The 24,902-nt window shown below is 49.1% G+C and overlaps 1 protein-coding gene across 1 annotated transcript in view; it reads right to left on the bottom strand.

Annotated features, from left to right (window-relative positions):
• Positions 1 to 15,413: 15,413 nt before the first annotated feature.
• Positions 15,414 to 24,902, bottom strand: part of TAF4B (TATA-box binding protein associated factor 4b) — a 67,725-nt gene continuing 58,236 nt past the window's right edge. Inside the window, 1 exon segment of the mRNA XM_086472765.1 lies at positions 15,414 to 15,581. Within this exon segment, the coding sequence (XP_086328891.1) occupies positions 15,414 to 15,581 (168 nt within the window).

Below are 24,902 nucleotides of genomic sequence, written 5' to 3'. Positions count from 1 at the left end.
CAGGTTGTATTCTGCCACTCCAGCACTAAAGTTTCTCCTGCCCCATCAAGCACACTTACCCCAGCGTCCGGGCTGACAGGCATGAGTTTGGGGTTCAAACAGGACGGATCGGGGAAAGGGCTCCAGAACATACCCCTGGCTTTGCAGGGAGGTGGGCTGCCTGCGCCTCTGCTTCCCTCGGGGTCTCTGCTGCCCTCGCAGCTGCAGGGAGAGCGGTGGGAGGTGGTCACCCATCCCGGCCACAGGTCAGGGGGCCTGCTGGTCTGTTGCTGACGGACGTGGTACGGAGAAGTCAGGCAGGCAAGCCGGTGGGTCGTTTGTGTCGTTCTAGGAGCATGCATGGTGCAGACTTGCTTGGACTGAGTAGAGACTGAAAGGGCCTTGTCAGGGATGCAAAGGGGTTTTTTGGGGGGAAATTGTTGCCTGCAAGAGCCCCTAAGCTTTGCAAAGCAGGGAGGTGAGCACGGTGCTCTGAAAGGAGCAGGAAGGACTGTGCTGGAAAGTGAGCCCTGCTCACTCTGCCAGGGGGTCTACACAGAATCCAGCAGACCGGCGCAGATGCGGGCTTCAGGGGAAAGCAGCCCCTGTAGCACTATCTAGAAGTTGAATGCTTCTCCAGCAAGGATCAGGAAGGAGAGATGAAATTCACTTCTTGCTGCCTTTTACACCAGCTGCTGTGAAACACAACCTCATCCTGCATGCAATCAGCTCCAAAAGCAAGGTCTACTTCACCCTCCAGACGGCCCAGTTTCCCTTCTTTTGCAATAACTGACAAGCGTTTGACTTCACCCATTGCTCTCTATGCATGCATTATGTGGTGTGGCGAGGATGCTGAACTCAGCTGCCGTGTGCTTGAGATTCCCCAACGTTTGGAAAGGTGGTCTGGAAGGAACGCCGTCGTCGCAAAGACCTTCACACATGGGTTGGTTGGGTGGTGTTTACAGAGGATGAAGGGATGAGCTAGCAGAGCTTGGGCGGTTTCATCGCAAACACTGCGGTGAAGGTTACGCTGTAGATGTCGAGGTGCCCTCATTCATGAAGCTTAAATCACACGACAGGAGGAGCAGCCATGTTACCAATGCTTGCAGAAGCGTAATGTATATGAAAGGACTTCCAGTGCTTCCATCTCCCCAGAAGTAAACAGAAATTAAAATGTGCTCTAAGTTTGCACACACAGAATCATTAACTTTGTATAGTTAGGGACTAGAGGGAGGGAGGGAAGGGGGATTTTTGGTAGGTTTTTTTTCTTTTTTTTTTTTTTGCCCTCGGCAAAATTTTCAACATTAACTAATTAATGTTTATAAAGCACTTTGCATATATAGTGCCTTTCATCAGGGGATCTCCGAGTATTAGATTATATTATCTTGAAGGCCCCAGGCCTGTGCATACTAGCCCTATAAAGTATTAGCCTTATAAACTTTAGTAATTCACTTTGGGTTTTTTTTTTCTGGGCTTTTTTTGGTTGGGTTTTTAATCTTCTCTCTTCTGAAAATGTGCCGAGCGTTTTGGCTGTGTATGTACAAAGGCGGTAAGAAGGGTGGTGTCAGCCAGAATGACCATATGAAAAATCAGGGCCCCACAATGCACTTCTCAAATCCTCTAATTGCTGGAGCTGGGGAGTAGCAACCGTGCCAAACTGAAATTGAACTATAAATCCCACACGTCAAGTAGGGATCAGGAGGAGGCATCATCACTGGTGGGGGAAGCAGCTCTGATATTTGCTCTGCACTACCTGGTAGTGACAGTGGGGATAGGGAGGGAAAGGGAGACCTCTGATCTCCAGCAGCATCAGGAGGCAAAGCCAAGCTCCAGCGTGGGGACAAGCTGGTGGCTCTTCTGTATCACATTAAGTTTCTGTTACTGGTGGCTTGGAGCTGGGAACCCAAGGACAGGCATGAAAACGGCCACATTCAGCCCATTTGGAGTGTCTGTGGCAGTCACCCTCCCAGGCAGAGGCAGAAGGCCGAGTACCCCAAAGCCACGCCAACAGTAGTGAATCTCCCACGTGTTAAATCCGAAAAGCCTGCTTGGGCGTGGGCTCAGTGGATGACTCAATTACTGAACAATAGCTGGTTGTGTGAGCTGGCAGGGATGTTGCCAGGTTCACAATGGAAAAAATGTGTGGGCATCTCGGCTTCGGCGAAACACATGGGGAGCAGACTTGCTACTGCATGCAGGAACTACCAACAGAGAAAGCAAGGCCTTGGGGAGCAGAAACTTGACAGGGACAAGGCAGGGGATGTCTTTGCCCTTACTTGCACGTCTTACAGGTGGAATTCCCCCAGCTGAATTTAGCTGGGTAAGGGCTGCTGCTCCGAGGGCAAACACCGAGCAGCAAATCCAGTCTTTCAAAGAGTCATCGGTAGTCAGAAATCAAGAACGGAGCCAGCCCCTCCGAGGCCATCTTGCCCAGACCAAATTGCCCTTGTGAGCAGTGAAAGTTCATAGTGAAGGGTGGGAAATCCCTCCCCTTCAAAGCAGGAGAGTTCAACAGGCCGATGGCACATGCAGCTAAAACCAGACAGGCAATTTCTTCATAAAAACAACCTGAGAGCTCTTCCAGAGTCTGCATACATTGGAGAACTCGATGGGGAGCCTAGGACAGTAAAAGCGCTCACTTAACACTCGTGGGCTGATGTTCCAAATCCCAGAATAACCACCATGCGCAGCTCCCAGGGGAGAGGTACCTAGGAGAGGTGTGCAAGGGGGCTGCAGGGAATGGCTCACCAGCTGGGGTGCAGGCAGCTTCTGGGCATGGAAAGTCCTGTCAGGAAACTGAGCAAGCAGAATTCACTCACCAGGCTTGCAACACTGGCAAGAAGCTTGGGAGGCTAAGCCTTGCACCCCACACTGTCCTCTCCTGGTCCCAAGGAACAGTGGGAACCCCATACAGATCTGGAGGGTGCTCACTGTGTTGCCCTGGAGCAGCATCCAGACGGAGATACAGCTGTAGCACAGCTCTTGCTGGCCGGGAGCAGCCAGAGATGGCTTTGCTGTGGTGCTCCACATCCTCTACCCCTGGAGCCAGTGCTGTGAGAGAGCAGGAGGCCCACGTGTTGTGTTGGCAGATCTCCTGGGAAGCATGGCCCACATGGGCTGGTCTGTTGTTGCAAGCAAGAGAGGGTTGTAAGGGCCAACTGTGGACTGAGAGCGAAGAGAGAGCTCACTTTCCTCCTCTGGAGACACTACAGCGCAGAGTCAGCTTGGGAGCAAAGATCTCATCACCTTGCTCCAACCAACAGTGTAGGCTGATGTGCTGTATGTGACCCCAGTGAGCACCGAGAAGGACTTCTGGTCTCTCGCTCCCCCTCAGGTAGCTGTGGTTGAAGAGAGACTGGGAGAAGTGGAATCAAAGCAGGAACTACGCTGGGGCATGGCTGGGTCTGTCCTGCTGGGCTCTGGTGGTGCTCCTTCCCTGGGATCTCCCCATGCGCTGGGCTCATTTTGCTCTTTCAGCTTCTCCAGCACTACACACACTGTTTGTCTCCCACTAGCAAGTGTGTGTTTATCTTGGCAAATGAGACCATCTACCAGATAAAGGGCCTCTAACGAGGCAAGCAGACATGTTTACGAGGTGCCGCTGCCGCTGGCTGTGCAGGTACATGTTATTCTCACCTCTTCTTTGATGTAGACACTTCCCTTACAGGTCAGGCTAATGTGCCTGGTCCTTCAGGCCAGGATGCTCCCACACTTGCTCGTTATGCGGCAGCAGGGACTGCTTGGTGCTGTCGGTATTACCTCCAACCTAGGGCAAGAGTGGATTCATTCACGCTCATCAATCGGGAGCCGGGCACCTTTTCCCTTCCACAGAGCTCAGGAAGCAGACGGTGCTGCACCAGGCCCTGGGGAGCCCGGAGCCGGGCACGACGGCTCCCGGGTAACCATAAACCGGCTGTGAGTCATTCTTGCCCTGGAAGCCGACCAGCTCCTGCTCGTGAGCTACCGCTGCAAGATCTACTGCTCCTGTTAGACATGAGTGGTTTCGCTGCCCGCTGGTTGCTGTCCCTGCCCATCGGGTTGGAAGTCTCCTGCGTTCCTCTTCCATGGGTGGGTGGTGCAAGTGCTTTGGAGCCAAACACAGCGCTCGGCTTTGAAGGAGAAAGGCTGTGAGGTTGTACGGCTGCAGCTCCACCCCTCACCGGAGCAGGTGCACTGCCGACTGCAGGCGTCAGCCTCAGCAGGTTGGGGAGAATCAGGGCTTTTTGGTTGCTCTTCCCATTTGCATGCGATTCCCTCTAATTCCTGAATCCTCTCCCTGCACCAGGACATTTGCCTACCTGACGGGAGCTTGGGAAGAGCCGTACAGCCTGGGATTTCCCCAGGTTTCACACCAACCAGTCCTGACGGCTACACTCCTGTAACTGTGAGCTGGGACGTAAGAGCAACAAAGGGGCAACGCGCAAGGAGGAGGGTGGCTTCTGCTGAAGCAGAAGAGAGTTTGGTCCAGGGCAGGGAGGCAACGCTAATGTGTGTGGGCTTGGGAAGACCATCTCATGGCGCTGTGCAGGCAATCATTCTTGGGAATCCTCTCCCATGGACGTCACCCTGCTGGTCCTCCAGTGTGGAGAGCTGTAGCTGAGCAGCTGCAGCGCGACCGAAGGGCTTGCAAGGACCAACATCACAGCGCTGGCAGTGGCTGAGGGACTCCAGCGGGAGAGACAAGAAAGGACTTGCAGCAAAGCTGACTCTGCAAGGCTGAGTTGGGCAACAGCAGTTTAGATCAGCTGCAGATCTAGAGGCCCTCAAGTGAGGCAGGAGGCAGGGGAAGTTTCCCTCTCCTGCCAGCACGTCCGTATTTGGAGGTGTGGGTGCAGGCTGCTCGCTGCCTGGGGGCTCAGGTGCCAACAAACTGGGCGACTCAGCCTAGCACTGGGGAAGTCTGCCACAGCGCTCTCCTTCTCAGGTTGTTTTTGGGTGATGTTGGGGGAGGAGGTATTAATTTGTACCCCAAGATAAAGTATCTTCAGCTCTGTCTTACAGCGAGCTCTTGCATAGCGTGGAAAGCCATCCAAGTCCCTCCAAAACAGGCACTGTGGGCAACTCTCCCTACCTCGGGCCGTGCTGCTCTGGCTTTATGGCCCAAGCTACGTACACCTTGGAACTACCCAGAGCAGTGGCTCTCTCTTATCAAAAGTCTGTGGGACAGAATAGAGGCACTGCTTTCTCACCACCTACCCGTGAGGAGAAGACCGACCCCGGTGCAAGCGGCTGTTGTTCCCCACCATGGCGAGGTGGGCCCTGGGGCTTGGCCGTCCTTCCAGGCAGCTCAGCAGGGGTGTGAGGGAGCAGCAGCGATGCCCTGCAGCAGTGCAGAGCGCTGCAGTGAGGCAGGCTTAGGGGACTGGGAGGGTGGGATGACCATCTGAGGCTCCAGCAGAGGGAGGATGGGTTCCCATAAGCACGTGTGAGCCTTGACTCCAGCCTGTCAGCACTCTCTCTCCAATGGAGGGCACGCAGCTTCCCCTGGAGCATTGAAAACATGGAGGGAAATACCCTTCTGAAACTGCCCAGATTTCGTATTTGAAATTCAGACCACCAGTCTTGTGATTCCTGGAGATCTGATTCATGCTTTTTGAACGTGTGGGTTTGGCAATCCTGCGCTCGCACTTGCAGCCATTTCCCAACCCCTTATTTTCCCCAGAGGTGTTCTTACTGTTCCCTTTTTTGCTATTGTATACACGAAATAAACTGCTCGGGGGTTAGGGGAGTTGTTACCGATAGCAAAACTCATCTATTAAATTCACAGTGAGCTGCTCACTAAACAACAACAACAAAAAATCCCCCACAACTTTATAGGCTAAAATAACCATGGCGGGCTGGAGCGACTCCTCCCTGCTCTTGCTTTGCCGTGGGGTGGGATGGACTGGACAAGGGCTCCTCTCCCCAAGGAGCAGCAGCAAAATGCTGCTGCACCACCACAGCCACGCTGGGGGTGGCGGACAAGCCCTGGACCATTGTGGTGGACATGATCTGTCTGTCCCCATGTGTTTCTGTGGGAAAGCTGAGCTCCTGCCCCCACCAGCTGCTCTGGGGAGGGAGGTCCGGGGTGCACGCAGTCACGTAAACCCCTAGGAGAGCATCTAAGGGCCTCTCTTGAATGGTTGGGGTTTTTTTGGACATGGTTTTGTTTTGGGATATTGTGAGAGTTTTGGACCCATATTCAGTCAGGTAGCAAAAACCCCTGGTTTTGCCTCTCAAATATTGTTTTTTGTCCAGTTGTGGCAAGGACTGTATGTTTATTGCCGCAGATCTCAATCAGGGGCATAAGTGCTACCTTAGCTCAAAGAAACAGTATTTATTATCTGAAGCTGGTGCTGAGCACCGCTTGTATTCCCATAGGCAGCCTGCTGCTGGCATGGCAGACGGCAAAACCCCACACCCATGGGAGTGGAGACTGTTTTCCATTCCCTGCAAGGGATTCCAGCCCACTTGAAGACAGAGCAGCAATCAGGGAGCAAAAGGCAGCCCCTCTGCGAGGCAGACGGTTTGCAGGGTACCAGCCCCAAACTGGGCAGCAGCACGATCTAAACAGGCGGGTCCAGACACGGGAGGCGCTACGAGATGTGGCCTTGCTGGTGTGTTTGGAAGTCGCAGCTAATTTCAGGAAAGGGCTTTGTTGTGGTAAACATTAGGGAGGTATAAATAGCCCCTGCTACCCTGGGACTCCACTGCCTCAAGCGATGTGCCAAGGAGATCCCCAGAGCATGGCTCACTGGGAAGGGGAACTACCAAAACTAGATGGAGGGAAAGCCCCAACGCAGGGTTTTACGGGCTGAGAAGCGAGCGCTTCCTTCTTGCGGCATTTGCTGTGATGCCGCAGAAGCCCAACAACAGCGAGTTTTTATTGGCATTGCAGCAAAGCCCAACTTGAAGGAGACATCCGAAAGGGAGCAGCCTAATATCTTAAAAGCACTGCAGAGGCCTGGGACAGCCCACCTGCTTTCTGCAGCAGGCGCACACAGGGGTCTAGGAAAGGAAAACCGCTCCACCCTGGCTGTCCTCCCCCAGGGAAAAGGAACCTGCACCTCCAGCATCCATGGAAGCTGGAGATGATGGTGGGGACCTTTGCAGCCAGCACTCCTCAAGGCTCTCCAGAGATCACGTCCAGCATTTGGAACTCTTGAGAGAGCAAGTGCAACAGGAATGATACAGCCTAGTCATTAACAAAGATCATGGGAAGAGAAAGTAACTGAGCCCTATTTTAGCCCTGTTGAATTTGATTTAATGTCTCAGCGTGCCCAGAGGGTCTCCAGGTGCTCACAATTTCTGCCTGTGCAGAGGACAACAGGTTTGGGATCAAGATCTGTGAGCCGTTAGCCCAGACAAGTGGCAGCTGAGGAGCTGTTTGTGCAGGAGATGTCTCCTACAGAAGGCAACCAAGGCAGCGAGCCTGAAGAAGGCTGGGAAGGGATGGCAGTCATCGAAGGGAAACAGATTATTTGAGGGATAGGGAGGAGAACCAGAGCAGCCATGGACGCTGAAGAGGAAGGCAAGCTTTTGGGAAGAGCAGAAGTGCCCAACAAGCTGTGCAAGACGAGGGTGGGAGCACCCGGCCTGGACGTTGTGTGGCCATGAGCATTTCACTCGGGTTCCACCTGAGCACAGAAGTTAAAGCCAGGCCAGAGGGTGCCTGGATGAAGCAGACAGTTCTCTCCATGTTTAGAGGTCACACCCAGGGCTTAAAATGCTGAGAAAGGGCAGTGGCCAGGGAGAGCAGCCAGGGAAGGCAGGCAGTGCTACGGCACGTTTGTGCCGCAAGGCACGAGCACGGGGGCAAAATGAGAGACTGAGGCAGCTGGTGGGGGGGAAAGCAGAGGCGGGAAGGAGATAGACCACCACAGACACCACGCGGAGGGGACGAAAGGCACGAGTGGGAAAGCCGAGCTGGGCCACTGCACCCGCGCCTCAGCCGGACGCCTCCGAGGATCTTCGTTCCAAGAGCCGGGGAGCGTTTGTGCCGCACCCCGATGCCAGGAGCTCGAGCCCCTGACGTCTGTCGTACGGCCCGTGATGCAGACCGGCTTGTGAAGGAGACCTCCCCAGCGTCGGGCATGACCGAGGAGGCCGTGACCCACCAAGGAGCGCCCAGGGGGACCGTTCGGCCCAGCAAGGGCTCAAAGCCCCCGCAGCCAGGCCTGCCCGCCCGCCCACGAGCTCACCCTCTGGCCCAGAGCCACCGGACCCCCGCCCGGCACCGCCGAGGGGCAGGGCAGTCCCACAGCAGGCTGGGCCGGGCCGGGCATGCCCGGCGGCCCCGGGGCGGCGGGGTGGTGCTGGCTGCTCCGGGCCCTCCGCCAAGCGGGCGGCTTTCCCAAGGGTGCCTCTGCCAGCCATTCCCTGGGCCGGGTCCCCACTCGGGAGCTGCGGGCGAGCCGTCGCCGGCTCCTGTCGCCCGTTACCCCTGTGCCACCCACCCTGTCCAAACCCTTCGACTTCTTCCACGTGCCGATCCGCCGCCCAAGGCAGGTGACAGCTCTACAGGGTTTTTAAATCCCTTCTCGAGCAGAGACCTGCGTTTCTGGGGGGAAAAAGGCACCAAAAGAGGCAGCGTCCTGTCCCTGCCACCCTGCAAGGGCTGGGCTGCACCTCCCCGGCTTTCTCCCTTGGGGGATAGTGCCCCTGGGGTCAGCTCGGCTTCCCCGCTCCCAGCCATCATTGGAAACTCAGCTGCAGCTCAGGACGGCAAAAAGCTTAGCAAGCTATAGAGTAAAGCCTGAAAGGGCGGCTGTCTGCCTCAGGAGGTGGAGGAGCCTCACCCCGGTATAGGGAGATATGGAAGAGTCGGGTCCCTGCAAAGTTTTCTTAAGTTTTGACTTGATCAAGACTATGGAGAAAAAAAAAAGAAAGAGGAAAAAAAAAAAAAAAAAGCCTCCTGACTCACCCTCTTCCCAAGACTGCCCTAGCCCAGGGCATTTTCCCTGCCTTGGGAAGTATTGCAAAATTTGAGCTTGCCCTGGAGGGAGCTCTCACTAATTACTGGATATCCTGGTTTTGTGTGAGGACACAGGCAGAACCTTCCCACAGGTTCTTCTTTATGGCATGGGAAAAAACCCCACTGATTTCTGTTTCAGCATCGCCAGCAGACTGCTGCGAAGGGCTGATTGCACACTCAAGGGGATCTCTTTCTGGAGCCATCCTCCCCAGCTCTGGGGCATCACTCACCAACAGCCTCTAAGAAGCGAGGAAGTTCAAAGGCTAAAAGCAACCTTGCTTTTAATATTTGCCCTCTGTACCTGAAGTTTGGGTCACTTTCCATTTTTTTTCCCCTGTAATAAAGAAGGCTGAAGCTTTCAAATTAGAAGCAAAGGCTCCGAGAGCTGTGTGAGACGAGGCCTGTTTGAGTTCGCACCACCGGCCAGCCGTGCTGCAAAGGGCTAATGAATTGGGTGGTGAAAGGCAGGGTGCAGACAACTACAGCCCTGGCCCTGGCAGGAGGTAGCACAACCCTGCTTACCATGTCGGCTCCACTCAAGGCAGGTACACACACGGGCTGTCAGCCTCCCTCCGTGGTTTGTTCACAGCAGTAGAGGAAAGCTGCTTCAGCTCTGAGATGTTGAACAGCCCGTGCTGCATCTACACCTCTGCTGGTACCTACTGTATCTACACACCTTCTGCTCATTCCAGCCTCTTCTTTCAGCACCAGCCAGGCCGCCGACCCCCACGGCCAGCACGTGTCCCGCCGTGCTTCAGCTCTGTGACTGGAGTGCGGCACTGGGCTGCAGCTGGCGATAGCCCTTCTTGCCAGGCCTTCAAAGAGAGACGAGATGGTTAGAGAGGGTTTATCCAAATTTTAAGGGACATGAAGTTAAGAATGAAAACTGCATTGTACAGGAAGCAACGATTTACGGATTTCTGCCTCGGTAAGTCTGCTTCATTAAATAAACAGCCAGCATACACACACCCACTTACTTTGACAGGTATTTTTTTTTCTAGAAAGGCCCTTTTCTGTCATTTCTGTAAATGAAAGCCTCTGCCAGAACACACATAAAGGTATCACCGAAGCTCCTGGAGAGAGAAGCGAGCTCTTGTCTTCGATCCTCTGAGTTTCTTCTCCTTTTCCTACCCTCCCTTCTTGAGAAGTCCCGCTGATCAGCTCTTCAAGGGAGTCTTTATTCTCTGCCCAATTTTGCACAAAGGTATCAAAGGATTTAAACATATTAAAACTTACAACCTCTTCAAGAATTTGTCTCCTTCCCTCCTCGATGCCGGCGTTTCACACCTGGGAGCCGTTACAAGTCAGTCTTTACAAGAAGTAGGGTATTTCTTTTTAAAAGTTACTTAGCCATCCTTATACACACAGAGTACATGTGTATTCACACATAATTACTCGAAAAAAAATACTTCCCCTCCTCCCTGCCAGCTACTAAGGACAGAAACAAGAAACACCTTCAAATAACTGTAAATAATAAACCTCGTCACGCTGAACACTTCAAAGTGGAAGTGCAAATATCTCAAGAAGCTTGGGGAAGTACACATAATTATGAATTAGCTCTCAAAAACAGATACAGATGATCTGTCAGATAATTTTTCATTCTAAATAGATTTAAAAATAGTATTCCCTGTGATCTGGTGGAGGAAGTCACTGCTTACCGATAACTCCCAATTCTTCAAGTAAAGCCCACGGAGCGGGACCGTGCGTGCCAAGCTGCTGCGATGAAGACGACCTTTTTGCCTTAGCGGTACCCATGCAGCAGACCCCCACCTTTGCTCCCTCCCACCAGGGCACAGCCCCAGGGGAGGCAGCCTTTCAGTGACGCTGCTGATGGGCAGAGCTCTGGGGAAACACGTACTAATCACCCCCTGGGGCCTCAGTGCAGGTCGTGATACCACCCAATGTCCCACCTGAATCATGCGAGACATGGCTCTATACCCTTCCCGAGACAAACAGACTGAAGAGGAGATACCTGGAAGAGCTGTGGGACTGTGAGTCAGGAGTTGGGGAAGAGAAGGGATGACCGGCTCTGATGGGGTGTCTGGCAGGAACTTTAGGTGGCTCTGCCAGGGAAACATCCCTTGGAAGTTGGGAAATACCTTGTGGAAAACTCTTGACCGAAGTAGGACTCAATGGCAGAGGTCTTGGCCACCACGAAACAAACTTCCTGCGAGGATCTGTTCCCTGCACAGAAAGTAGCAGCCTCAGGGCTGTGAGCTGACCTGCACCACCATCTCCTTCCGCTCCAGAAGAGCCATTCAAGTCCAGGATGGAGATCCTCCTTCACAGCAACAACCCTTTCAAAAGCAGGCTGCCTGGAGGCAACCTGTGAACTGTGAAGCAAGGGATCCTGAGGAGAGACTGGGTAGCAAAGTCAGCAGGTAACACACCAGAATAGCTACAGCGAGCAGGCAAGGAGTGACCAGCTCATGCCTATAGTAGAAGAGCAAAGAAGAGGCGGCAGGAACATGGACTGATGTATCTGGAAGGAAAAGACATGGGTTTCTTGCTTTCCTTCGAGGTGTTACAAAGCCAAAAGGGGCGCTCGTCTAGCTTACGAAAGGCCTGCACCAAGTGAAACACCGGCATTGTGGCCTGCACATAGGCAGCCTTTCTGCCAGATGGGGGTGGGACAAGCCACTGACACGTAGCAACCAGACCAACACCAACAGTGGCAAAACAGAGAGGTCCGGTGTGCTACATCCTTCAGTCTCGGTACTTCAAATTCTGCACTCATCAAAGGAGTAAAGCCTTCACTGCAGAGTGTAGTTATCTCCAGAGCTGCAGGCTCCAGCCACGGGGTTTTAGATAACAACGGCTGGATCCAGTTCTCCGAGTATATGTAGACATCATGTGTGCTACACGCAGAGGGAAGTGTGTGCGGCGCTCGGCTCCAGAAACCCCGCAGCCCTCATTTGAAGCGTTGCTGGGAGCAAGCCCCTTCCACCAAGTTCAATCACTTGGACTGTCTGCCCCTGCAGGACATCCTCGTTTGCTTTAGTCCTTTCTTCTTACACCCAGTGGTTACAAATGAAGAGGAAAGCACAGAACAGGGCAAAGAGATGAACCTGGAGAACCGCTGACAGCGTTTTTGCCAAGCACAGTGCGCTCACATGGCAGGACACAGGTGCCTACAAGAGAGTGGGCCTGGAACAACTTGATGCAGACAGTAGCCTTAAGCTACTCGTGTCAAAGTGTCCAAGAGAGCGCAATGGCTTTGAGGAATCATCCAACAACGTCTCACGGGCCCCCACTACTTTCCTCATTAAACCTCGAACAAAGCTGCGGGCTGTGTTAGTGAGCTCCGGCTGGTCTTTCCCAGGGGGAGAAGGGAAAAGCTGGAGTCAGAGACAGTGCAAAGGGCTGGATTCAGTGGTAAGACTCGAAAATGGCAATAGAGGGAAAAAGCAGCAGCTGGAAGAGAGAGCACAGGGCCCCTTCTGTCACCATGTAACATACAAAACTCTGCACACCACACTGCTAAGACAGTAGTAGTCAAGAGCCAGCACCAACAGCTTTCCCCCCACCTCTGTGTACACTGTTTTCTCTAAAGGCTGAACACTCGAGTGGCAGGGATCGTTTCCCAGAGAGCTCCGTGCATCAGAAATAGCCCCTTGGCTAGCAGGCCACCTGGACAGCAAGAGTGCCCGGAGCAAGCTCCAGACCCCTCGCGGCACCGGTGGCACAGGCAGCTCTGCTGCCAGGCTCCCCAGCTGGGACACGAGCAGGCCGAGGACTGAGGCAAGGGAGCACGATGGCAGGGTTTGTCCTCATCACCCTGCGACTGGGATTTTAGTATTCCCATAAAGGGCAGCAAGACTGGGGAAAAGGGGCAGAAAGTGAACCCCTGGCCATCTCTCCTTTAACTCCTGGTGTGGCTGAGCAAAGCCCAAGCGTCTCCCAAGTGCCACTTTAGAGGTCACTTGAGCTTGAATGAGGCAGGCTGAGCCTTTGGGAAGGAGAAAAGTAGTTTTAGCCTTTGCACCAAGGGCTCACCTGTCCCTGTCTGAAATTAGGCCTAAATACCTTCTGAAAAACCTTTCTGAAAATGTCTGCTACTCCTTACAGCATAAAATTTCAGGGTTTGGGGTGTGTTTTGGGGGTGTGGGGCTGGGCAGAGGTGGCACACGTGGAGGAAATACTGTTGAAAGAGACAGCTTGCTCTGGCAGCAATGAAGGCACGCAATCTGCATGCCACGCAGGCCATAAAAACCCGTGACTCATGCATCGTACTTTACACACAGATTATTTGTCAATTATTTTCTCCAACATCTCTCAGTTTAGTATCGCATTGGTTTAAAGAAGACGTAGAGGCAGGCCGAGATGCAGATGCTCCTCTTTGTTCTCCAACCTGCCCTTAATTAATTGTGAGTTGCTTTAGAAATCCTTTGGGACAATGCTTCCACTGCACATTGCTGAAGTCTGAGACGGTTCCTGTGTTTTTACTTCCCCGAACACATGCAAAGTGCTCCCCTCACCCCGCTGTTAAAAACCAAAACCAGCTCCAGCCTCTGTGCCGGCTGACTGGGAGAAATCAGAGAAATGAGAGGTTGCTTTTTCTCCCTGCCCATCCCCACTTCAAGTAATCCTTTGCTCTGTCACCTAGCTCTGTTTAAAAACCTTAAAATATAGATTTTTATCATTAATACGTCACGTGGGGCAGCCGTGCCAGTTCCTGCGATGGGCAGATAGCCGGGGCTCGCTCTCAGAGCCACGCCATTAGTCATGGTGACGACAGCTTCAGACGCTGCATTTCTCAGGTTAGGAAACAGAGTTACTGATTTATTATTTTTAATAAAATAATTGCTTTAATGCAGTATTTAAAATAATTTTAAACATCTGATCAATAAGATACAGTACACAAATATGGAAAATGCTGCACTTTACATAAAAAGTAAAGCTAAGCATTTAATTATACAAAACAATTTTGCCTGATGCCATCAATATCTTGCAAACTATAGCTTAGTCAAAGTACTGCTTTTCTTTTATATATATATATATATCTATGCTATATATACATATATAAATAATTTACAGCATTCATTTACTAGATTTGTTTACTACTGTTCCAACAAAAACCATAACCAATTCAAAACATTGAATTTGGTACCTATCTGCAGTGGTTCTGACAGTGGAGGGCGTGTGAATCATCGCTTCAAGTTCTGAAGCAGCATGCCAGATCACCGTAGGAAGCTTGCTCCTTAAAAGAAAAAAGTTTCAGCAGGAAGCCATTCCATACAGTCGGTGCCTTTCCCACCAGTCCTGGGAAAGAGCCATGCTATACAGCACTGCGTCATGGGAGGCAAAACGTTTGGAGGCTGGGGAGAACAGCGACCCAGAGGCTTTTCCTTCCTCCACAAGGCAGTCTTTACCAGCAAGCAGAAAATCTTTGAATCTATTCCAGCGGTCTTAATAATTCAGAGTCCTCCTCCTCACTGAATGGAAACCAGGCAACTGTCTAAACACTTTCTACCCGGGAAGCTTCTCTGTTATACCCCATGAAGGTGTTAAACCAACATGCTAAATAAAGCAGTGAACCTTGGGCTTTGCAAACACTGCTTTTCTCGTTAAGAGGGTCTCCAGCTGAAAAGTTTCAATGCATCTTGAGTCTTCCCTTTTCTGCAGTCAGCACAGGTTGCTTTTATTCATTTCTTTCTACACCTATGCTCAAGTTCAATGGTATTTTTTATATCTACAGAAAGATAAACTGTTTCTTCTATTTACCTTTCCTTTTGAGGCTCTTTCACTCCTTGTATTCACGTTTAACAGCTCCAAATTTTCCCCAACCATCAAAGTATGCCTTAACTACTCTGCCTGATGTACTTCCACCACAAGAACAACCAATTTGTTCACCTTCCCGCCGTCAGTTTCTCAGAGGAAAGGGGGAGGGCAGCTGAGGCAAGGCAGCGGGGAGAAAGCACTCCTTATTCCTTCTGCTTGCTACCTTGCTCCCCACAAACGAGCACCCAGTAGTAATTCTAACCCCAGAAAACGGAAGGAGATGCTCAGTCAGACAGGCAATACAGCAGCACGTTGACTGACTGCTGGTTCGTGGTTAAATGCAGTTGCCATGCTATGCAGTGCCTTTGAAGTGTTACTGGTTTCCCTAAATGGGCTGGATTAGAAGAAGGCACTACACGTCCAACAGATGTTGCAGACTCTGAAGTACTGAAGCAAGCGACATACACAAACTAGGGACACGTACCAAGCCCTCGGAGCCTGCATGACGGCTAAATGCAAGCAGGGAGTCAGGTGCTTGTGTGTGCAGCTCAGTGTGTTCACTGGTTTACAGACTGGTTAAGCCAAATATTATTAAAAACCCTACAGGTGCTAAGTTAGGTATTTAATAAAAATGTTTATCTGTAAACAAGAGTTATCCTTACAACGGATCATTTTCCAGAAATTGGAATTTCAAGACAGTGCAACAATGCTTCAGTGTTTTCTTTGGCAGTAGACAGCAAGGTGAAATGTAAAATTCAAATCACTTCAGAAGAGCACGGTACAAGGTTAGAGAGTGCTTCATCTCCCTCTCTTGTTCCATGCAGAATATCAAGTCCCTGAGACAGACACGGGTTATTCTTGGACAGAGCAGCTGTTTCGTAAGGCTAAAACCCGATGATCCAGGAGCAATTCCGTTGCCATTCAAACCCTAAATGGGGGAGGGAGGGAGAGAGAAAAAATACAATATTAGAGTTCCATGTAAACACAAGTTTTTAACCAAACTGGTTGGCTTGTACTGCCTGCTTGCCTAAAACTAGCCTGCTCTGGTCAGCTTTGCATGTTGAAAAACAGCAGCCCAGAAGTCCCTGCCCATTAGACACTTTAAAAGACAAAGCAAGCGCTTGCCAGTTGATGGTTTATTTCAGTCAAAGCAACCAGAAAATTCTATCTTTCTTTAAAACTGTATCATTATGGTAAGACAAACAGCTGCCGTTTCACTGAAGTCACACGATGCAGCCGCTCGCGCTGAGCACGGACAAGCTAACGACGGAGGAGGAACCGCCGCGGGCCCTACGCAGAGCCCCAGGCTGCGCACGGCGCTGACTCCCACTTGCAAACCCCCAAGCTCCAGATGGCCACATCTCCCCTTGAAGCAGACCCTGACTGCGAGTGGGCTCTAGCCTTGACACACGGCCAGGAGAAACTCTTACCGCAGCCATCACCCGCGAATCGTCCTTTAAGGGAGCAACAAACGCACGCAGGCGAAGCACCCACGTGTTCGGGACACCGCATCGGAGCCTGCCCCTCTCAGCCTGCTGCCTCGCCTGGTTATGAAAGCCCAGTCGGCAGGAGACGATGATGTTGGTAGTTATACATGCAGGCTACTGGAATGAGCAACTCCCACGCATTCCAAAATGCCCCAAGATTTATTATTAGGGGTGGGGAGGAGGAAGATTACCCTGAGCTGCACAATAGACTGGCTACTTATCTTGGAGCCAATCTATGCTACACAGCCAGTCTCTTATCACTACTGGAGGGTTCGTGGTAATGAATGCAATTTGTACAAATAGGAGTGCTCAGTCTCTGTAACTTCAGCCAGGCAATGCCTGCCAGCATCAACACCACTTGGAGATGGTGTTGCTTGGATGCCGTGTTAACTATATCAATTCTTACCCTAACACTCTCTGCAAGACTTCAGCAAAATGACTTTGCCCACTTTGCTTAGAGAAATCTGGTTAAAACCCCCATATATTAGAAACAAATACCAGTGCTGGACTATCTATAGCAGTGAATGCTACTTTTGTTAGGGGCTAAGCATTGAAATTTAATAAAAAAATAAAGAGATTCACCAGAGAGCACACACTAACCACAGAAAACCCAGGGCATATTGCAGAAATGGAAGCTGTATTTCTTACTAGCAGCATGCAGGGTATTCAGCACCATTTCATTTGCTTTACAGTCGATACTATTAAACACTATGAAATGCCATCATTTGAAACTTTCAGTTTGTTAAATGGCTTGGAACAAATGTGTGCGTGGGGAAGACTGCTGGCCACATTGTACAGAGAGGGCACTGCTGTCCTGGTAAGACACAAAAGGGTCACAGTTCAAGTTTGTCATATGACAACCCTGAAGGATCCAGGGAAAAGATAGCTCTGCAATGCAGCTGCCAGCACGGGTTGAAAAGGAGGTCAGTCCAACAGGATGCAGCAGAAGGCCTGAGGCAACGTTATAAATGAACAAACCCCAAGGGTTTTCAGTAACCCAACAGCAATGCCCTTTATAATTCAAAGAACTTTATTGAGGTGAAAGTATTTTCTCTCCAAACAGTCATTAGACTAGAAGTCTTACCTCTAAAAAGACACCAAACAAAGCCACCTCCATCCTGTTCACTCCCTTACAAAAGGGAGGCAGAGAACGCAAATCCCCCAGCCCGCTTTGGAAGCTGCTGGAGCCGCGAGATGCCACAACAGGGCAGAAGCGCCCAGCTGCCTGCGTTTGAGACAGAGTTATGGATTCATTTATTCTTCAGTTCTTACCCATCATGCCCAGTGCAGAGATGTAAAGCGATGTTATGCTGTAATATCGCATCCAAAGCCAAAGCTTATCCCGGACTCCTGTTTGCCAAGACAGCCAGCTCATACTTCCAAGTTTCACGTAGCATCACACCGGCTTATCAGAGCTGAGCACAGCATTTCAAGGGCCAGGGGCTCTCTGACTACTTACTGAACATATCTAACCCAACAGCTGCTGCCGCATCCAAGTTAAAAGAAAAAGTCCTTCTCTCAAAGCACAGGATGGTTTAACATTTAAGAAGCCAGCAGACAGCCTAGGTCGTTCCAGTCCAGACTGGGACTGCGCTGGGCAACTCACTCTGCACTAAGTTTATATGGGGACGAGCACGAACTCCGTTTAGCTGCTGTCCTCCACAGCTGCATCGAAGCACTGGTCTTTCATGGGTTTGTTTTGGGCTTCGGATCAAGCTGCAGAGGGTTATGTACTGCCTGTAATAAAACACCTAGAGAACCCAAAGTGAGAACACTTGAAGTTAAGATGCCATCTGTTCTCCGTGGGCGGGAAGACATCAGCCGTATCCTAAGGATCCCTTTCACTGGAGCCCCAGCACCCCGCTTGCCTTCCAAAAGAAAACCAATACAGAGACACGCAGCCCGGGAGGGGCAGCGACCAGCACAAATACTGCCAGTCAACCTGGGTATCAGCAGCCTCGGTACCAGCAGCTGACAGACCCTGCTCGTCAGCCGGGTAAGGTGCTGCGGCAACGCGGCTCTGCGCCCCTGGAAACCAGCCCTCACAGTACCGACACCACCAGCTGGTTAAAACCAGCCCCAGGAGGCCGCAACAGCAGCAACCCTGCTTTTGGGCGATCCTCAGAGTCGAGTCAAACCGGCAACTTTGCCAAAGCAGCACGCTGCCGCCCTTTCTTCATCCTTCGAGCCTTTTACAGCACTATCAGTTGCTCTCACTGATCTTAGCAGCAGAAGACATTGTGGAGATCCTGCTGTAGCCCCACGCCTGTTGTGCAGTTAGTTTCGTCTAGAGGTTGCTCCCGAAACCTGTTTTAAGATCTCTAGAGCTCTCTCCAGTGGCTGGACCAGGAATTAAATACCACATCTCTGTGAAAAGGCTGAAGCTGATACAGAGCCACAGATTGCAACAAGGCTCTTCCTTTACCTGAGCTCCCATCACCACCTTATTCCTCATCTCCAGGGTATCTGGAACATGTGATCTACAAGTCTGGATCACTGGTACCGACAAGGATATCAAAGGTGCTCAGAGATGGTCTACAGGCCCTGATACAAAGCTCAGAGGGGTTAGCGGACACCTCCCTTCCCACCAAGCTCAGGTCAGGCTCCGTGACCTGGCAGAGTACACGGTCCCTTCTCAAATTCAACGGCTTCACACCAATCACATCCAAAGTTTTAAACTCTTGAGAGGGGGGCAAATGTTAAAAAGACAAGCCAAGAGTTCCCCTTTCAATTTCTGGGGTGGCATAAACGCACCCCACTCCCAGATCACCCATCCAGCTCAGCTGCACGTTATAAAAATACCACTGGCAGAAGGCAGCAAAGTCACGAGACAGTTTTCAATGACATCTCCACACACTGAAAAATTACAGCTGCGTGCAGCAGGGACGGTGTCGAAAGGTGGTAAGAGCACCTAGTGAGTCTGGGGAAAAGCATCCAGGTTCAGCCCCCGGCTTTGTCACCTGCAGTCACACATCTAGTGTACCCTGGACACTAGTTTCCCAGCTGTAAAACACAGACAAATCCCTGTCTCACAGGAGGAAGAAAAGGTTAAAAAAAGCCATTAACACACTGTGGAGTGCCCAAACACTTCGCTGGGTCTCCCCCAGCAGCAAGGGGGAAAGAAGTGACCCTGTCAGAATTGTGACAGTTTTGCTTGTACAAATAAGCGCCTAATTTAGACCAGAGAAAACAAAGCGAAAGACGCTGATTTTACTTTGGTGATAAGCCAGCTTACTGATGCTGCCTATTCTAACAAGCCTGAGTCTGACAGAAACACTCCCACATTCACTATACTAAAATACTACATTACTCAATATTTATGTGATGCTTTTTTAAAAATAAAGTTGGTTGTGTTAGGTGGTTGGCGTTTTGGGCTTTGGTTTTTTTTTAACCTGATAGACCATTAAGGTAGATCAAGCCAATGTCTGAAAGGCTTAGATCTCTATTTCCAGGCTGCTTCTCATGCAGCTGAAAACAAACATGTATATTTATGATGTTATCTGCAGCCTACAAAGAAGCCTCACAAAGCTGTCAGATCTATATAACAGAGAACTCTATTCCACTACGCATTTTTCCTCAGATTTCATTGCAACATTCCTACAAGTCCTTTCAAATGTAGGCAACAACATGTTTTACATATTGAAACAAATTACTGCAAATGTAATGTCAGTTTATTCACTATTACGCCCAAGATTCATGTACGCATGTCACTTCGTATGGCTACATCAGATGCTTAATCTGTACCTGGAGGTAACAAATACTATACAAATATGTCATGTTAGTTAATAGACAATTATTAAGCTGAAATTTTCTGGCTCTTTGCCACATCATTTTAAGCAATGTATTGTCAACTAAATTATAAATCTCTTGACCCTTCACGTGTCATCAACATTTGTGCGTTACCAATATGTTCAGCCTAAAGCTACAATGCAATTAGTCATTTAAATTGCAGATATCTTTCACACATAAGAAGAATTAAGTTCATCTCCAGCACAGAGAAGGCACGATATGGGCCAACGAACTGTGTTTCTGAAGTGTGTGAATGGCAGACGAGAATATTTTTGCCTATTTACATGGGGAAAAATTCACATCAAGCGTATGGCCTAGACTGACAGCAGCCAGGAAATTCAGCGCTGGAAAGGAAACTCGCGAGCTGACAGGGCTGTACGCAGGTCTCGCAGCAGCTAAGTAAGATGCTGAAGCCATATTTTATAACTGCAGTAACACTCTCAGCTCCCCTCGTCCCCAAAGGTATGACCACTCTGCAGACTCTTCAGTTGTCCCGACAGCCTCAGTAAGAACCCGAAACTGAAATCAAGAGTCGGCACAAGTTAAACATATGCAAAATAGAAAAAAAGTCATAATCCTCCTGTATCACTTCAGACCTAAATCTCAAAACAGGCTGGTAGAAACAGAGGCACACACAGAAAGAAAGGGAAACCCCTCAAGCATAAACAGATTTTGTAGCCTAGCCTGGCTCCGAACACCTACTTACATGCAAGTAGTATAGGTCCAATTTAAAGTGACTACTTTTAAATTAATTTTCTGCAGCTTTTAAAAAACTCCTTCAGCAGACTATCATGTACCAGCACCAAGCACCAGCCAGCAGCCTCTCTGCTCCCCACGGATACACAGGGAGCGGGCAAACTATCGTCCGTTCGCTACAGAGCCAACTTCTGCATTTAATCCATATTTAGACACAGTCACACTTGTCATGCCAACCCTGAAGTTGATGAATGATGCTAGCATGTCCTCTCAGCAGAGGAGCTCACGGCCAGAAAGGTGGCAGTAACTTCTACAGCTACCGCTTACAAGAGTGTAAGGCCAGATACCCCGTAACTACCGCACATCCCGCCCGCAAACACCAAAAACCCAAAGGATTTGATTGCCGCACAGTGGAAGAACCAGAACATCTCCCTTCCCCAAACATTTGGAAAACCTGAGGTTTTCTTTCATTCTGCAGAAAAGGACTTATTGCTTAAAAGCTTGGTTCTTCCCAGGCCAGCCTAAGGAGCATTTCCAAAGCTTAAGCACGCACCACATACAGAATACGTTCGATCAACATGCACACCACCATCCTAAGCTGTAAAGCAAGAAGGGTAAGCTTAAGTTCTGCTAATGTGATCAGAGTGAACTTGCCCTAAAAGAGAAGACAACAAGCTTGTTTTCTCGACCCCTAATCAATACTAAAAACAGAACGGTGGTCAACAAGACATTTCTCCCATTTCTTTTTGCCAAACTTCTTCCCGGAAGGAGAATACAACCCTATTTGTGGACTGCTGTATTAGAAGATGTGCATCTCCCCAGAAGTATCACACTACTTCATGCACGTTGGCCAGAGCAAGGAGTTTGACAGAAAGAAAGTACTTGAACGGCTCTGCACTGACCCCAGGATTCCAGCTGCACCACCTTCTTCTGCAGCAGCGACTTGCAGCAGCCTCAGTTTCCACAGCAGAGCTAGACTGCGGGTAGCAAGGCAAGACCCACAGGTAGTGACAGACCAGCCAGTCTCGGTGGGGGACAGAACAGCCACCAGCAGTACCTGGAGGGAGGAAATTTCCTTTTGCCATTGGGTCAGGTGAAAAGAAAGACGACACAAGGTTTACCCTGAGTCAATCAACGTGACCAACGTGAAGAAGGCAAGTGAAGGACACACCATCAACAGCACTTTGGGGTAAGATAGACTGCATCACTTCCAAGTAGTTCATGTCTTATCATTGAGCCAGAAAAGGGATGAGAAGCAAGCAGTCTCCCCAAAAGAATTAGACAGAAGTGCAGGCATCCTAGGAAGTGTTCCTGTATAAAGCAGAAGAATGGCCCAACCACAGTCTTCAGAAGCTGACCATAAGAGTAACAGCCAGTCTCCTAACTCTACTTTCAAAAATGTATTGACTTCTTTCCCTCTCTTCTGCATGATACCGCACAAACATACTGCTCTCACTTCAAGGCCAAAGATGAGTTGGGACCCAGGATGCTTTTGGACAGAAGGAAAGAAAGATTAAGGACTCAGAACTGCAGCAGGTTTCCTCACAGGAAAAACGCTTGAAGTATCTGCAAGGGTTTTCAGACTTCTAAGACTCCTGTTACAGTAAGAATGAGACAAATCTGCTTCCAAAATAGCTTTGTCATCAGAAAAGCAGTAAAACTTATTCCAAAATAATCCTTGACTATTTCTCAGCATTGAAAACATTATGGAGCATGTTACCAACCAATAAAAATTATGAAACAGAACACAGAATCAGGAAAATAAGTCTGTGGCTTCAAGTTTACTTTGTTCTCATTTGTTTTAGAAGTGTTCTCCTTTCTCAAGACAAGTCATTTTTCAATTCTTCCCACACTTTAATTCATTACTGTTCACCACATGTGCCCCCCAAAAAGGAAAAGACATGGGTAACAAATACACAAACCCGAAAACACACATGAATGAAATCCAAAGGCCTCTCTCCCTCATTGTATCCAGAAGTGTCCAGAGGGATGAGAATGAGAGATGAAGATATCACCACCTCTGGAATACAAGTAGCACCAATTAACACATTTTCACAATAGAGGGATTTTCTTACCAGGGCTTTCTCAAATTACTCTTTCTGAACAATACCATTCAAATGTTAAGCTGTAGTGAACATGCAGAACTACCCCAACAAGTGCTCCCAGCCAGAAGGAGAAAAGAATTCCCATTATACTTATGCCTTTTTTTTTAATTAGGCCGAGAGCATTAGCCTTATTTTTTCATTCCATGATCTTCATGGATTTTAGTTTAGCGATACATTAGCAATAATCATGGCAAAATACAAATTACCCTTTTAATATTGCTTTTAGTCCAAATGAGTTGACAGACACTCCTTGGGGCAAGAACCTCTTTCTCTATTTGCTACCTGCCACACTACAAAGTGATGTGGTGCTGGTGAGGCAGCTTCCAGCTGTAAAGCACGTGCTCATGTCATCACATGTTCTAGTGCCCAGATTAAAGTAACCCATAATAGGTCTCCTTAAAAGACCAAGTAAAGAAAGCAGAATTTCAGAGAACGAGATAGGATGAATATGGAAGAATCAGGCACTCGATTATCCCAGGAAAAAGACTTTCCAGAAGAGGTGCAAAGCCAGGTGGCAGAGTACAGAGGAAGTAGACACCTAGGGCTGAAGAACCACCCCAGTTCAACACAGATACTTATTTCTGCAGAAAGGAAACACGGCATGCTAGCAAAATCCTGTGCCTATAGCCCTTGATGCTCACTGTTCCTGCACAGAAGGCAGCAGATCCATACCAACCCGATCTGCCACGCTGCACGCCGCCAGAGCCCGTACGTTTTGGTACTGAATAAAGGCAGGCAAATACCTAACAGATTTGCTTACAGAGTTTCACGTTTTTATACATACTGTGACTGATTCTTTCTCCCCTGTCTCCCCAAATACCTTAGGGCTCCAGTTTACATCAATAATGGCTTTCCTTTAATTATTACAGTAGGCAATGCTAGAAAGAAGCTGAACAGAGTCAACTTTGCTCTACCACGGACACGAGAGATACAAACATTGTACAAAGAACATTATCCAAGGAAAGTTGAAGTCTTAGTTAAAAACCAAATACAGTTAGCATCAGTGATTTCATTTAGTACTGTCAAGGGATCATCCATATTCAGGAATAACTTCTTCCATCACACCTGCCTACAAAGAAATAGGCTTTAAAAAAACCCCAAAACGGTCACAAGAGTATTATGCACAGATTTACTCCTTGCCATTGCACAGTCAGGAAGTTCTGACATTTAAGATTACTTGAGAGTAAAGCTGTCTGTATTTGCAATTTGAAATGAGAAAGTACATCCTGCCTGTTTAAATTATTCTCAGACAGGTTGCCCAAAAAGATGATTTTAAAGATGCCCAAATGTGTATCAGCCTAAGGCCATATTGTACTTGCTTTCAGTTTCAAAGACTTCCTTTCATCTCTGAAGAATGGAATGTTGTTTACTGCTCAGGATGTTTTGCCATGTTATCATGAATGTATTACAAATGTTCTGCTTCTCAAACCAGAGAGTTTGTCAAAACCACTCTTTATTCTACATGAGAAGTCTTAAGCCTTTTATAAATCCTGCTCAGATATATTGGGACACTTAAATGTCTAAGTCTAAACATCCTTCTCGAGTTTGCTATCCTGCATAATTTCACAAGAAAGAAAAAAGGTCCACAGAGAATTGCTTTCTGGTAGCAAGAAGCCTAAGTACTAGGCACTGGAATGGAAGATGGCATGGGAGAAACAAAAAGTAGTTTCACTGGCAGAATTACTTTCACCTACTGCCCTTACGACTCAGTCTAGTAAGGCAACCCATACAAGAAGCATCTTAAAATACAGCAGGTGAATTTGTGACAACAAAATGCTACCAAGGTTTATGGTAAGTTTTAGGCATGTTATGTCCACGTTCTTCTAAACTGGCAATGTAAATAATGGATCACCACCTTTCAACAGCAACACTGCTATCTGTCTCACTTTGGGGCAATCTCATGAAGCTTTTAATAAAGCAGACACACCGCAGACGATGAGAAATAACTGAAAAGTACCTAACAGGCAGACTTGTTAAATATTCAGAAACAAATCCGGCAATAATTACAGAAAACCACTACGAAGAACAGGAATAGTTACTCGATAGAAGCTTGGGGGAAGAGGAGAAAGGGATGGGGAAAACTGTTCTTGTGCTAGACACATTTTTTCAAGTTTTTCCAGTGGTATTATAAAAAAAATTAACTATACCTTCAGCTTCATGTGAAAGTGTATT

Source organism: Leptosomus discolor, chromosome 13, assembly GCF_034619465.1.
Source record: "Leptosomus discolor isolate bLepDis1 chromosome 13, bLepDis1.hap2, whole genome shotgun sequence".
In the NCBI taxonomy this organism is placed as follows: Eukaryota; Metazoa; Chordata; class Aves; order Leptosomiformes; family Leptosomidae; genus Leptosomus; species Leptosomus discolor.
This window is presented reverse-complemented; position numbering and strand designations above follow the sequence as displayed.